General features: G+C 40.2%; 2 protein-coding genes across 2 annotated transcripts; one reads left to right on the top strand and one right to left on the bottom strand.

Annotated features, from left to right (window-relative positions):
• Window positions 1–2,173: 2,173 nt before the first annotated feature.
• Window positions 2,174–8,226, top strand: LOC135628162 (enolase-like). The gene is made up of 17 exons (XM_065134688.1): window positions 2,174–2,330; window positions 2,551–2,614; window positions 3,365–3,429; window positions 4,527–4,574; window positions 4,684–4,770; window positions 4,882–4,962; window positions 5,037–5,138; window positions 5,211–5,291; window positions 5,371–5,445; window positions 6,213–6,275; window positions 6,367–6,447; window positions 6,643–6,837; window positions 6,916–6,966; window positions 7,179–7,267; window positions 7,333–7,384; window positions 7,492–7,548; window positions 7,896–8,226. The coding sequence occupies exons 1-17, from the start codon at window positions 2,265–2,267 to the stop codon at window positions 7,974–7,976; spliced, it is 1,338 nt and encodes a 445-aa protein (XP_064990760.1). The 5' UTR covers window positions 2,174–2,264; the 3' UTR covers window positions 7,977–8,226.
• A 1,340-nt stretch (window positions 8,227–9,566) lies between these two features.
• Window positions 9,567–12,639, bottom strand: LOC135628461 (ACT domain-containing protein ACR8-like). The gene is made up of 6 exons (XM_065135104.1): window positions 11,667–12,639; window positions 11,477–11,522; window positions 11,179–11,361; window positions 10,513–11,091; window positions 10,310–10,414; window positions 9,567–10,227 (listed from the first exon to the last, which is right to left on the bottom strand). The coding sequence occupies exons 1-6, from the start codon at window positions 11,759–11,761 to the stop codon at window positions 9,853–9,855; spliced, it is 1,383 nt and encodes a 460-aa protein (XP_064991176.1). The 5' UTR covers window positions 11,762–12,639; the 3' UTR covers window positions 9,567–9,852.
• Window positions 12,640–15,841: the final 3,202 nt, after the last annotated feature.

The raw sequence follows: 15,841 nt of genomic DNA on the forward strand, positions 1-15,841 counted from the left end.
AAGCTAATAAATTTTCTCAAATATATTATCAAAAACCTTATTAGTTTAAGCTATTAGGAAAGGATAGAAAACTAAAAGAGATAAATATATGATTTAAACTCATACTATTATTACTACTAATACTATAATAAAGATATAAAACTAAAAGAGATAAATATATGATTTAAACTCATACTATTATTACTACTAATACTATAATAAAGATATATATATATATATATATATATATATATATATATATATATATATATATATATATATATATACACGTATGTATGTATGACGTTTAACTCGAATGAATTTATGACTTTGCAAAGGAGTTATATTTTTACTACTATAAACAAAAATTTGAAAAGAAAGATTGATCTACTTTAATTAGAAATAAAATATCTAAAATAGAAAACTAATTAGATGTTTCTCAAGCAACAACATCAAACTTCTTATGCATAAGTATAAGTCGAAGAAGTCACAACTTGTTGATCTTTTCTCTCTTCCTCTCATTTATTTTCAATCGACATTACTTTTCTTTGATTTTTCTAGAGATATAATTTCTGTCCGAGCTGTTGCTACATATTTTTCCTTGCTGTGGAAAAAGGAAAAGAGAGAGAGAGATTATTGTGGTTGTTGGAAGTTGAAGAAGTCGATCTCTTCTTTTTCTGATCATTGAACTCGCATTCGTTATCGAATATAGTCCGATTAGATCGAAATCGATTTGAAGTTTGATTCAAACTTGAGTTGATCGTCCTTGTATAGAAAATAATAAAAGATAAGAATAATTATTAAAAAAATTTATTGAAGAAATAAAAATGCTTCAATATATTAATATGTTTTATCTCCTATTTATATAAATTAGGAAAAAAGATTTTCTTATATAGTTGGGAAAATCTCATCTTCTATCACCTTGATTATGACTCTCAACATAATTTTATATATTTTTAATATAAAAATATTATTTATTAATAATATTGTTGTTCTTCAATCCGTTCCATCAAGCATGAATCGTGCTGATACCCTTAAGCATGACCTAGTTAAGTAATAATTGGAAACATACCGAACCATTAATCTATCCAACACCAACACAATGTTGCTGGCAATCGAGCATGGAAGATGATGGAAGCTATTCATTCGTCTGCCGTTTAACTGGAATTCTTACACTTGCTTGCTTGCCATTTGCATGTAAAGAAGAAGAAGAAGAAAAGTTGCACTTCTCTAACAAAAGGAAACCAAAAAAGGAATTATATTTTAGGTTTAGATTCCTCTTTTGCAAGATATATTACGTTAAGGAGTCCAAAAGACAAGCACTCTTGTGTTCTTAACCCTTCAGTAAGAGTCTTTCCACTTAATATAATGCTAAGGAAAGCATCAATACTCTATAATAGTGATGCAATTCATGTCCCTTATACCTTCTGACCTAACCCAATGATATTTTTATCATTGCTATCCTCTTCAACCTCCACTTATGTCATGCATCCCATAAATTAATTAGGGGCTTTGCATGTATAATATTTATGTTTATATTAATAAGTTAATAAATTTCATCTAGAAAACCTAAGCGAATCAGTTACTATTATAATTAATATTAATAATTTAATTATAATTACATAACAATATTTAAAATATTCTTGATATCCTAAGCATCATAATTAAATTTGATATAACAAACTACAGCTTCAACTGTTAGGGGTATATATATATATATATATAATGTGATGTACAATTAAATATACAATTAAATACACAAGTACTTTCAACACCTGATCGTGATGTACCACTACGTCTACTTGTCCGTTAATTGGATCGATTTTGACTTTCCTTGCGGGCCCCAGATGGACTCAAAGGTAAGCTTGTCGGCCGGTTAGTGACGGTGGGGTTACGGTTGATACCTTTCCTCGAGACCGCCCGATTGTTTGAACTACAAGAAATAGCCGACCTCAGAGAAGGAGCCGAATGGGTTCTCATGGGGCCCATATATAGTCCAATCATAGGGCAGTTGTGAGATTGGGTAACGTACAGTACGTAGAGAAAGCATTGGCTCTTTTCGTGATGCCCAAGAAGGGGAGGGAAAGGCCACGGGAAAACCGTCGAATGTTTCTCGATCCCACTTAAGGAATCCGACGGCCGCGATTGGTTTTCCATGACCCACGGCTTCCTCCGCCCTATAAATACACCACAAAAACACTTCAACCTCATTTGGTGGTGCCGAACAGGTAGTGGATTTCTAGTCCAGTTGTAGAGGGAGAGAGAGAGAGAGAGATCAGCGAGGTATGGCGGCGATCGCTAGCGTCAAGGCCCGTCAGATCTTTGATAGCCGTGGCAATCCCACCGTTGAGGTGATTCTTCCATTGAATCGACCTTTTTTTGGTAGATCTGGCAATTACTAGTTCAAAACGATGATCCAGATGAACACTTGTGCTGGTTGATCACACTGATCCTCCGGCATTAGGGTTTGTCTCTCTTGGATAATGATTTAGTTTGCTTTTCATATAATATTGGTCAGTGGATACATGATGGAAGGATGTAATCTCTGAATGCATATATGATTTGCCTCAGGTGGATGTTTGCCTAACTGATGGGACGTGCGCAAGGGCCGCTGTCCCCAGCGGTGCTTCAACAGGTAAAAGATGACGATTCGTTCACCTACAATGTTGTTTCTATATCTGTGTTCATCGCATCTTGTTCTGATTTTTCACATGTTGAGCTTGAAATGCTTGCTTCGTGGATGATCCAACCTCTGGTGCAATATATGTATGTTGTATGAAAATTTGGTATATGGTTAATTTTCATTTAGCCAGCACCAAACAGCTTGGAGGATTATGCCTTGTTTTGCTTGCTGTGCTAATTTCCATGCTGTCGTGCGATAAAAAATAATGATTCTGGCTTGGTTTCCGGTTCTCCTATCATCTATCAGTATGAACGTCATTTTTTTTTCATTTCTTATCTTTTTAATAAGCCATCAAGTAATGCTATTGGCTTTCTGATGCGGACAAATATGTGAATGGAGATTTGTTAACTGTTGTTCTCTTGTGGATTTTTAAAATTGCAAAGAGGACTTCTTTTTTATGAGAGTACGACTTCGAACCATCGTAATGGAAGTTGGTTCCGTTCAGGCTTCCATAAGTTGACATATGTGAGTAAGTGGTTACATGAACTCAGCATGGAGAAAGTAATGCAACGATATTATAAGCAAAAACTAACTTCAAAATGATGGCACCCTTTTAGAGTGTTCGTGTCATTGCTTTTGTGACCATGAAAATACAGCTTATTTAATTTTCTTCTCATGGTAATTTATCGTATGCTTAGTTGCATTTACATTGTTAATTCCTATTGTATGCTAACTTTCATCTGTACCTTATTGGTTGTTTAGGTGTATATGAAGCTCTAGAATTAAGAGATGGAGGATCACATTATCTTGGGAAGGGTGTCCTCAAGGTGAGTACCTATCTTTGTTATTCTAGCTTATGTGTTTAACTACCTTTTTAAACATTCCTCGTGTTGGCTTCTTACAAAAGTGTGCTCTGTTTTTTGCTTCTTGTGATAGCAAATGTCTAGACTAGCCAAACAATGATAGACAGAAGAAACGCACACTTTTACTTGAATGGTCTGATATTCCAAGATGGGAGATAAACAATCAATTTGGACTAGGAAGTAAACTGTTGATGTGAAAATTTCTGAAGTTGACTATTTGTGAAATGTCCATGAGCAAGTTGTGGTTCTCCACTGAAAATTTAATATTTGTTGTTTCAAATATAACAGTTATTGGATATTACACTCGTAATATGTGTAGGAAACAAGATGGATAGAAATTTTGATCAACATGAGCCTAGATCATGTAACTTTTGAACATCCGAAACACTCGAAATGCATGCATAAAGGTCACATATCTTTTTGTTCTTTTGTCTTACAGCACTTCTGTTGTTAAAGCATTTATTGAGTTTTCAATCTAACTTATGTATTGATTGGCCATGCTTCATATTGAACATTGACTAACTTTTTGTAATAAGGCAGAGCTTCAGCTCTTCTTAAGTGACAAGTAGATGTTGATTCTAAGAGATGATTCATGATCTTACATCTTCCCACTATGTAATTAAGTAGACTTCTAGTTTTGTGATCACCTTTAGATGTATTTTGGATTCATATGTTATTTTTTAATGGTTTATACTCTTCTACCTCTATTGTCAGTATGATACTTCAGAACTATTCCATATTTAAGTATCAGTTTGATTGTTCTCCAATATAATTCCTGCATTATGTACTGATTCTGAATTGCCTGTGAAAGATGTCTTCCTTTGTTTTCTTTTCTTCAAACGTTCTTATTCATTTTAGTTATCAGATGTAACTGAACTGTTATTTGTTTTAGTGTTTTTCAGTGTGCGGGTCTTTGACATTTCTTCTTTGCATAGAAGATTTTGAATATATCAAGTGATATGCATTATTTCAAATTTCAATTATATTTTTTTAAGGTTCTCTGTTAACTAATTTTCTTGAAATGATTTAACTGATTATATATCTGGCATTTTCTGATTTAGGCTGTTGCAAATGTTAATGCTATCATAGGACCTGCTCTTATTGGCAAGGTGAGTGCTACAAGATTTTACATGATAGCTGCGTAGGATTCAGTCTTGGAAAGTAGTGATTAACTTTGTAAACTATTAAAAAACTTGACCTCTGCTATTTGTCTTGCAGGATCCAACAGAACAGGTTGAGATTGATAATTTCATGGTCCAACAGCTTGATGGAACCTCAAATGAGTGGGGTTGGTGCAAACAAAAGGTACAATTACAATTTGTTAGTAACTTTCATATTTTTTCTATAGTGCTGCAAAAGGATGCATTGTTTTACTTTGATTCACATTCTGACTTTATTTTTGGTTGCATATTGCAGCTAGGGGCAAATGCTATACTGGCTGTTTCTCTTGCTGTGTGCAAAGCTGGAGCCAGTGTGAAGAAGATACCTCTTTACCAGGTTTGTGAAACCTAGTTTCATCGTTCTTGGCAAACTGATGTCCATTTCTAATATATGCTATTATTTCACTTCAGCATATTGCTAACATTGCTGGAAACAAGAACTTGGTGTTGCCTGTACCAGCTTTTAATGTTATTAATGGTGGATCACATGCTGGAAATAAGCTTGCCATGCAGGTAATGCTCCATTGCCATCTGTTGTTGAGTAAACAGCCAGTCCTCTTTTTTCTCATTCTTGGCTTCTTTTAGGAGTTTATGATTCTTCCTATTGGGGCATCCTCATTTAAAGAGGCCATGAAAATGGGTGTGGAAGTTTATCATAATTTGAAGGTAAAGATATTATGGATTTACGGTCTTTGATTTTGCTTTTCTTTCTCGGTGCATCATTATTTGTTTTCTTGTTCCTCAGGGTGTAATCAAGAAAAAGTATGGACAGGATGCTACTAATGTTGGTGATGAAGGGGGCTTCGCTCCAAACATTCAGGTGGGACCGATTATTAGTGGAAATTAGTATGTCTATTGCAACTTGGCCTTCTTTGATAGGCACACATGTTCATTACCCAAATTCTGAAACAAGTACCTTTATTGAACGAATTTCAGGATGCAATTTTTGACTTAACTTTAGACCCTTATAGTTCCTAAAATATGCCAGGGAACATTAGAGTAGTGGAGTTCCTTCAAATTAATGCATTAGATGAATTAAAGCAAATGCTCGAGAACTTAAAATCATATTTCAATTTCTTTTCCTTGCTTCAACACCTCTGACTTGTTTTATTAGCTGACTTGCATCTTTTGCTTTGTATGGCTACCATTATCATAGGTAGAGTAGGAAATATCACACTCAGTAGAAGTACTAGTTTTGGAAAGATTGAGGTTCTGTGTTCCATCGTAGTGCTTGCTGGTTATTCTCCCACTATGTACTTTGATACAAACTGCAGACACTGCATTGTGATAGACTTTACAATCTTTATATTAAACACACCTCTACCACGGACATGGTAAATTGGCACTGATAGAACCATTATAAAACAATATATCATTTCATATAACAATCTTGCTCTTCATAATTGCAATATCCATACTGCACTACCTTTGTTTTTTCCTGCCCCTCTTCTATTATTGTTTACAGTTAGAATATGAATCTAATGATAAAATATGCTGTCATCAGTGGAACTTGTTTGTCTAAAGTAATGGAATTTTGATCAGCTTCTTTAATGGTCTGGGCATGTTGTTTCCTCCTGAATTTAACAGGAAAACAAAGAAGGCCTTGAACTTTTGAAGACTGCGATAGCGAAAGCTGGATACACTGGCAAGGTAACATAAGTATCTTTATTTCCATGCAGTTCTTGATTTTCTCAGCAACGTCTGTGCCTGCTCAAGGAAACACTTTGCTTGGGGATTTCAGGTTGTTATTGGGATGGATGTTGCTGCTTCAGAATTTTATAGTGATGGTGATAAGACTTATGACCTTAACTTCAAGGAGGAGGTAATGTCTAGTTTTGCTTCTGAGAGATCTCTACTAAATTGAAATTGGTATTTGTGATGAGATGGCTACGTGGACCTTGTCTTGCTGTGTTTTATTTTTTGATTCTAATGTTTAGAGTGATTTGTTACATTAGATTTTTTGAACGCCACTGGGCCTCCAGTAGTACCAACCAAAGGCTAGATTTTTTCACTGCAGAACAATGATGGTTCACAAAAAATATCAGGCGACAAATTGAAAGATGTCTACAAGTCTTTCGTATCCGAATATCCAATTGTGTCCATCGAAGATCCATTTGATCAGGATGATTGGACCCATTATGCCAAGATGACTGAAGAAATTGGGCAGCAGGTCCAGATTGTAGGGGATGATCTTCTTGTCACAAACCCCACGGTAAATTTTGATAGGTGATGCAAGTTGCAGCTTTAAAGATTGTGATTATAATCCTTGCCTTTTGATAAACTGTTTCAGAGGGTGTCCAAGGCAATCAACGAAAACGCATGCAATGCCCTTCTCTTGAAGGTAGTATTGGATTCCTTATCTTTTACAAAAGCATATTATTAATCTCCATCCTTCAAATTGGTTGCAGTTGTTTAGGGATCTACTTCTTCACCAAGTGCTATGCTTGAGATTTATTTTGTGCCAAGTCATAGTTATATTTATTGTGGTACCCATAATTCTCAGGGTTTTTGTTTTAGTCCACTGCTGATGAGGTTAATCCCCGTTGTGGACAGGTTAATCAAATAGGAACTGTTACAGAGAGTATAGAAGCTGTGAAAATGTCTAAGCGTGCTGGCTGGGGTGTAATGGCAAGCCACCGAAGGTACTGACATGCGATGCATTTGGATTGTATGTGGTTTTGATCTAACTTTCTTTTACCTACTTCAGTGGTGAAACAGAGGATACATTTATTGCTGATCTCTCTGTCGGTTTAGCAACTGTAAGTTTCTGTTTCTTGTTTTTGTTGCGTATCATTCAAATGACTGTAATATTTAAGCTTTCGGACATTAGTCCTACTAAACCCATCTTAATCTCCCACCCTAACAGGGACAGATCAAGACCGGAGCTCCATGCCGCTCAGAGCGCCTTGCCAAGTATAACCAGGCAAGTCACTTGTATGATGTGGGCAAATTTAAGTTTGTTTTGCTGTATATTCTTAAGAACACTAGAGAAACACTGGAGTGATGCAGTTTGATTCATCTTTGGTATGATAGCTAGAGAAGACCACTAGAGATGAATGAAAACCATGTTTTTAGTAAGATATTACTATTAATCCTGAAATTGTTATTTGCTCTTTTTATTAAACTATTTTTTTTAACATTATTGTCAAAATCCTTCTTCGGCACATATCAGAATTTTTTTAGTCTCAGTATTTTGCATTCAGTTTTATCACACAAGTGGCAAGATTATGGTAGGTATGCAGTATTTGAACAGTATTTTGCTGGATGCAGCTGCTTAGGATCGAAGAGGAGCTCGGCGATGCTGCAGTCTATGCCGGGGTCAAATTTAGGGCACCCGTGGAGCCTTATTAGATGGAGCTGCTAAACTAAGACACTCGTTGCTGAGTTCTGTGATTTTGGTGTGTCCCAGTTTGGGTGGGTATGTCGGAAGTATGTCATCTGTGTTTTAGCAGTTGGCAGAATAAGTGATTGTTTTGGTATATGGTCGACAATGACAGCGTTATCGTGGGTTGGGACTTTGATCGTATCTCATCTAGTTGAAGTTTGTAGAAATCTCTCTTTCCGTAGAGATTACATCTTATTTACTGAGTCATTTGCCTTCTACCGTGCTTGCATATTGGTGCCATTTGTGATTTCTGTTTGACTGCTGAGAGAGAGAGAGAGAGAGAGAGAGAGAGAGAGAGAGAGGGATGGGGAGATATGATTTGTCTTTTTGTTTTTGAGGATATCTGATCATATATATTTAACATAATCATAACTAACTTGATTTTTTGTTTTTCAAAATTTTGATTCACTCTAATCAAACTTTTATCCAATTAATATTTTTACAAAATCTCAAGTATTTTTAGTCAAAATGACAAATCTGCCATATAAAGAGATTATATCATCACAATCCAATAACTGATACTCTTATGTTATTGGCTGTCCCCAACATTTATTATCTGATCATTAGCAACGTGGGATTAACAATTGTTGGTGGGAATTGATATATTCATAATACCTAGAAAACACTCAGTATTATTAATTCAAACACTGTTATCAAGCAAGAAAACTAACATATTTTTATTGTGTTATTTTCTGTGAAGTAAATAAGATAATGCAAGAATTTATTATTTCTGAATTCTTATGGGAAAAGAAATATAATAAATATCTTGAACTTATTTATATAATTATTTTAGTCATTCAAAATCATTTTAATTATATATCAGATTCCTATTTATATAATCATATGGTTTTCTATTATGAAACCATAACTCTTTTTTAAATATTTTCATCTATCAATTTTGGTGTAGGAGGGTGAGATGTTGATTGTAATTGGAGATTTAAAGGTGAAAATTTGATTGAAAGATATAAAGGGTGAAATATGTTGGTGCAGTTTTTCTTATATTTATGGATGTAAACTTTATCTTCATCAGCTTGGATGTAACTTTCTTAATATTTTTTATGTCTCTCGCATCTCATATCTTAATATTAAGATATATTATCTTCATTTTATGATATAATTCGAATAATATATTTAAATTTTATAAGGAAAAATCAGGAAGTTTTAAATATTAAATTCTTGTATTTAATATCAGAAAATATATACAATTATATTTATCTGGTACTTAAATTAAATATTTTTAATGACTATTTATGAGAAATAAGAAAAATAATAAAACTATAATTTAAAATATAATTATATTATTGAGATTATTATTTTATAATATAATTTAGATTTCTTATTAAGAGTAATAAATAAAAAAAATTTCTCTTGAGCTAACCTAAACCTCAGATCTAAACATTTTCCAAGTATCTTTGGCCCTAAATAGGAAAAGAATAACTGAAATGGACAAAGGAGAATCTAACCTATCATCCACTTTAATGATACAAAAAGCTCCATAGTTGATGTAGAAATTTCAAACAACAAAGACCATAAAGTTCACCAAAGTGGGAAGCCAATTGACCAAAGTTTCCGTCGTCAAAAGTCCGTACTAAACATCAATTCCATATACACAAAAGTGTCCCTAACATTGCAAAAGACAAAGCTATGAATACAGTCCGGCAATCACACACCGCCACCGCCGCCGCTACTATCTTTCTTCTTCTCCCTCCCACAGTAACATCTATTCCGATTGCTTCACTATATCCTTTCCCTCCCGCCATCTGTTATGTACACAGACACAATTTGGAGGCAATGGAAGCAGAGTTTGAGTTTAGTGTCTATACACAGACACAGAGGTAGACCTCAAGAACAGGACTTGATCAACCCCAGATTGTACAGGTTTCTCCTGAACAGATTTCCCAGGTAGAACAGGCCGATGCCAACGGCACCACCACCACCACCCTGGTCGTCGGGAGCGGCCGCCTTGCGGCGGAACTGCGGCCGCTGTTCCTCCTTCACCGTAAGACAATCCGGGCCGATCCTCAGCCGGACGGCGTCGATCGCCTTGGGATCCGCCGGTCGCCCGGCGGCGTCGGTCACGTAGAACACGTTGGAGGCCATGTCACCCTTCGTCGAGACCTCGGCTCTCGTGACCAACAGGCTGTTCTCTCGGAACGTCCGCGTCACCTCCGAGAGGAGCCCTGGCCTGTCCTCGATGCAGAGCTCTAATCTTATCCCCTGTTGTCGATTACAGGGTCAAAATCTGAACAAGAATGCTTCTTCCATGGCGGAATTAATTGGAACTTTTGCGATCGATTACCTCTGATGATCTCCTCTCGATTGCTGCTTGCAAGCATTGGATCACCCTTTGTCTCTCTGCTTCTGAGCTGACGGGGCTGCCATCTTTGTGCCTCACGTAGAACTCCTGAATTGATCCAACAGATCGAAAAAATTAGGGCGGCAAACAGAGAAAGATCGCAACTTTTTGGAATCTGGTGAAACTTGGCGAGAAAAAGGTCAAACCTGATGAGCTAAATCGCCGTCGGTGTCGATGGTGCCGTGGAACACGACGTATTCCATGTCCGTGAGAGTGCACACGATGTCGAACAACAGCTTGGGCCGGTCGCGGCACTGTACGGTGACGACGGAGTACCCCCTTTCGACCCAGTTTTGGATCGAGACGGAGGGCCGCGTGGACGCCGGTGGCGATGGAGGCGTCCGCTCGTAGTCGCGGTCCGCGAACATCATCTGGTGGAGGCGGCGGTCGGTCTGGGCGACGGCCATGGAGGAGACAGCGGTTCGGGCGCCGCAGACGCCGTGGTCGCACTTGAGGACGTGGCGGAGACGGGACTCGATGTGGTGAATCCGCCGCGCGTCGGCGTCGATGGGGGAGCCGGAGAGCTCGTCCTTGACGGAGACGAGGCAGGCGATTCGGCCGTTGTGCGTCCACACCTTGGCCTCCACCACCCCGCACCCGAGATCGGCGAGCACGGCGAAAACCTCGGAAAGGAGGCCCGGGCGGTCGGCGCCGGTGAGCTCCAGGGTGGTGAGGCCCTCCTCGGCGCAGGACCGGTGGAGCCCATGGTCCTCCGTGTCCAAAGACTGCGTTTATAGCAGTGGGTGAGCAAATGCCGAACCGAAAGGGCAAATCTTTGGCGTCAATCACGCAAGACAGAGATGGATCGGCACCTGTTCGAGGTAGGAGATGACGCTGTCGTCGGCGAGCTTGCGGCCAAACTGATCGGTGACGTGGAAGACGTCCATGAACCAGCGGCCGTCAGAGGAGATGTAGGCCTTCTTGACGGAAAGATTGAGGTCGGTGAGGACCTGGACGGCCTCGAGGAGGATTCCATGCTTCCTGGCACTGTCCACCTTGGGTTGATTGCCATAACACACCGTCAGGGAGAGCTCTGTTACTCTTTCCGCTCCATAGAACAGAAAGAAAAAAAAAATGACGGCTTGGAACGAAAACTTTCTTTTGGCTTACCTTGACGAGAGTCGCGGTGGGGCAGACGGCATTGTCGATGACAACCCTGCAACAGAGAGCCAGAAAACAGAGGAACGTCAGGCAGAGCTTCTAAAGGAAGAAGATGGAAAGCTCTCGATACCGGCAGAACAAAATCGACAGATCTGAAGCGGCAAAGCTAAACCTAACTAAAGCAGAGCTTACAAATCACCTCGGGTTGTTCATCCGAATGACGAGCTTCTCGTACTCATTCAAGTACGCCGGCCATTCCATCTCCGCCGCTTTCTCTGCGCCTCCTCGCTCCATTCCGGCTGAGTACCTCTTCAGCTCACAGAGCCAGAGCTCTTCTCCCTCACCCACAGCCCTTCCTGCCTCCACCTCTGATCTTTGTTGTGATCCTCACACAGAAAGGCCGCAGCAGCAAAGGTCTGCCTTCTCTTACTCGCCTATGATTGCTTTGGTCCAAACCCCGCTCTTTCCTGCAACCAATCGCCCCCTTCTCTCTCTCTCGACTCTGTCTCTACCACTTCAAGAAACGACAGCGGAGGCCGACGGCTGTGCGCGGCAGCGGCATATTTAAAGCGGGAACCCGCGGCGGGTCACGGTAAACCGGAACGGTCCTCACAACCCATCCACCCTCCACTTCACCGGCCGCTGGGGCCCACTCCGCGACATGTCGACGGGATCTTCGCTTTCCTTGGGGACAAGCCTGTGTCGGGTCCTCGCGTGCCGATACCACCGATCGGGGACACCGTGGTCGAACGTGGGTTGCCGCCGCTCGCCCTAAATCTTAGAATGCTACACCCATCAGTCTCTCTCTCTCTCTCTCTCTTTGGTAGGATGTTACTGTTTGCTACAAATCTATGCCGAAGGGGGTGTTGTTTAGATCAGCAATCCTGCAGATTTGTTGTTTGCTGTGGCGTTACTGTTGCACATTCGTAGGTTAAATGGGTTGGATGACATGCAGGCATCCCAACACAACTCACTCTGCATGCTTTTTAATGGCTAACTGTGGTCATTGTCAGTAGAAGCGAGACAAACAATGATTAGGTCATCCGCATGCGTGTTGAACAGCTGCCACAGGTGGAAGGAGAAAGCATGCAAACTGTGATCACATGTCCTCCATTAAAGACGACGACGAGCGTCATCGCAAGGTCATGCCACTCCACGACTTCTCCATCATCTCCTACCTTTCTCTTCCTCTACCGTAACCGAGTCTGATTTCTCTAACCATTAGCACAACAAAACACGGCTATGATATTATATCGGCTCAAGTCACGTAGTTTGGCGTGGATGTAATGCATGATTCCATGTGTTTCCCGCATGACCTCGCCATGTCGGAGACGCAGGCATTCAATGCCTTCGTCGTGCGCCACACCTTGTCGGCAATGATGTGTAGAGAGAGAGAGAGAGAGAGAGAGAGAAGCGGCTGTGCATCAAACCTCCGCATGATCGGTCAACCCCTGGGCGACGTGCTGAAACTTGCCTGCTAAATCTCAAGGCCTGCATCAAAAGTCAACCGTTACATATCAAGCTGTTCATCAAAAGTCAGCGCATAGATTACCAATGTAGATCAGATACTTCTCAATCAGACAATTAGCATAGAGATGTGTATGTGATTAAACATGCTCTAAAACATGGCTCATTTCACCCAAACAATATCAATCATGATTCATGCCCTTCTGTGATGATCATACAACCTAATTTAATCAACTGAAAGGAATCTTAAAATAACATAAAAATATAGGAAATAATTTGTATGTTCGAAGATTAATGTATCCTTAAATCGTTACATTTATCGATATCTGTTGCAAAATATCTTCATAGCATGTTTTCATTAAGAATTGATCATAAAATGGATTAATTATAAATTATCTATGTAATTAAGTTATATTGGGATCCTTATACATACGTACGAAAGTCAAATATTAAAATTTTTGTATAGAATTAAAAAGATAATTTTACAGGATTAAAAATTAAGAGAGAAAAAATAGTTTATTTTTATAAATACAAAAATCTTAATCTAACTTTTAAAAATATAAAAATATTAAAAAAATAATTATAGAGGATAATATATAATTAACCGTTACAGAAAGAGACATAAGTTTGGAGTGAGTCATCACCGCGACCAAATCCATCCCGAGATTCTGTCAGCAAACCGTAACCCTAAAGTCGGATGTCAAACGAAAGAGAGGGAAAGGGAATGGCGGGAAACGAAGGAAAGCGGTGGCGGGCTTGTTCCCGCCAAGTCTGCCGCTCGCCACGCTGTTCCTGCCACGTCAGTAACGGTAGTGTACTGCGTCCAACCCAAACTAAGCTCAATAAAAGAAGAGAAAGCTGAGGAGGCGGCGAGCAAATCGATGGCTTTGAATCTTTTACTCGTCTTTCTTTTGTATTGTGTTGATCCCATGAACGCATGAGGAGACAGCTACCGGACACGGAGGCATTGTCTTAATTGCCGTGTCACAGTCGCAGCAAACCAGAGGAGGTGCGGTCGCTGCCATTCGATGAACACAAGCTTTTCGCCACAATGCGGCATACGTTGCTTGACTTCCAAAAGCTACGGTATATCGTATTGAATCGTTCTTGTTTTCCTTCTCATATGATCTGTTCATAGTTACTAAGAATCTACGCCAGAGAATACACAAGGCGACTCAAATCTGCTAGAAAAGTTGGATTTTTCCCCCCCTTAAATTATGTTGTTTTCCTGAGAATAAAAGCAAGTTCAGTGTCACCAAATTCAAAGAGATTTATACACCGAGTGGTCCTGCTTTCAAATCTGGAGTTTCTCGAGGTCAGAGAAACAGTGAAGCACGTACATGTCCCAATTTGCGGATTTTGTGCTGCCAAAAGATAACCATAACATAAATATCAGATCTTTGTGTTTAGATCTTCTTAGCAGGCAAGAGATGAGCGATCAGGTGAGAAGAAGACCTCCTCGGAGAAGGTGTCACGATTCAAAACAGTGGTGGAGCCTTTTTCGGAACCCTTTCTTCCACACCGGTGTCCCACAAAACCCTCGGTAGCAGGAGTAGTCGACGCTCCCCTGCGCATGCCATTCGCATGAGCCATGGCCAGCTTGGTGTCCCAGTAACTCCTCATCAATGGCGAACCAGCAGACCCGGGTTTTCCGGTAGCTTCAGAGGAGATGGTAGCTTCAGAGAACAGCATGTTGAGGAGGCAATGGTGACTCCATGAATTTGAGGAGGATGTTCTTGTTAGAAACCACCCCATGTCTTGTCTTCGATCTTCAAATTTAGATTCCCCAACAACAACAGTACAATAAATCTTGTCATCCATTTTGCATCTGGTGAGAAGGGACCATCGGTGGTATGGGTCCTGCCAATCACATGAGAGCTGCAACTCAGCAGTTCTTGGATACTGCTGTGTTGGGTCCATATGGGAGACTGGTATTAATGCTCACGACAGTTGCATCAATTATTATTCTTCTAAGCTGGATAATTTAGTGTTGGAAGGCAGTCGATTCAGATCATATGTAGGCACAGTGAGTGGCCTGCACTCTGTTCTTTAGGATCACTCCTTCGTCACGAGATTTCAGTGTCTCAGCCTCACAAAAATTAAGGTGATGATGAAGAGTTCTGGCCGCAGTCATAATGAAAGCTAGCGGAGAGTCATTACAAGAACTGATAAGAATCACAGCACTGGATCATTCAGGACCACTGCATCCGGGCACAGAACTCTGCTGCTGGATGTGCCATGGCACACTGGCCCCTAAATCTTTGTGATCTGGAGCAGTCATAGCTCCATCTGCATTGGCCATCACCGTGGTGCTCAATAAATCCTTCATGCTAGCCTACACTGAGGTCAATCGAAGCATCAATTAGGACGTTTCTCCCCTTTCTTTCCCCATGCAAACAAATCAAGTAATTACTCGACAAGAAGATCTCCGAGTGAGATTACCAAACAAACTTGATGCAATGATGAGCGAGCCAACATGGTGCTCAAGTCCAAGGACTCTGCAGCTTCGACAGACAGACAATACATGTTCCACAGTGGCAAGGAAGATGAGCTACTAACCTCAACTTTCTGGATCGGCTGCTCTTTGCCGACCTGGTTGATTCAACTGCAGACCATGTTGCATCACGGTGGGGTGGAGTGGAAGATGGAGGTGTCAGATGCGGAGATCAGTGGCCACAGGAAGACTGGTTGGAAGCGATGAAGCCGTGGAGACAAGCTGCTGGTTTCATGAGCCTGTTTGGGGACGTCCGATGAAGTATGCGTTACAGTGGTGGTGGCTCCACCGAGCCTTGTGATAGACGAAGAATACAGCAGAAGAAGACAGCGTTTTGGTCCACCGGTGATGTGATGTGGACCGAATCGGTTCAGCAGACGGGCCCTAATTGGGCCGGACAACATTGACCGGCC

The sequence above is a fragment of the Musa acuminata genome, chromosome BXJ3-1, assembly GCF_036884655.1.
Source record: "Musa acuminata AAA Group cultivar baxijiao chromosome BXJ3-1, Cavendish_Baxijiao_AAA, whole genome shotgun sequence".
NCBI lineage: Eukaryota > Viridiplantae > Streptophyta > Magnoliopsida > Zingiberales > Musaceae > Musa > Musa acuminata.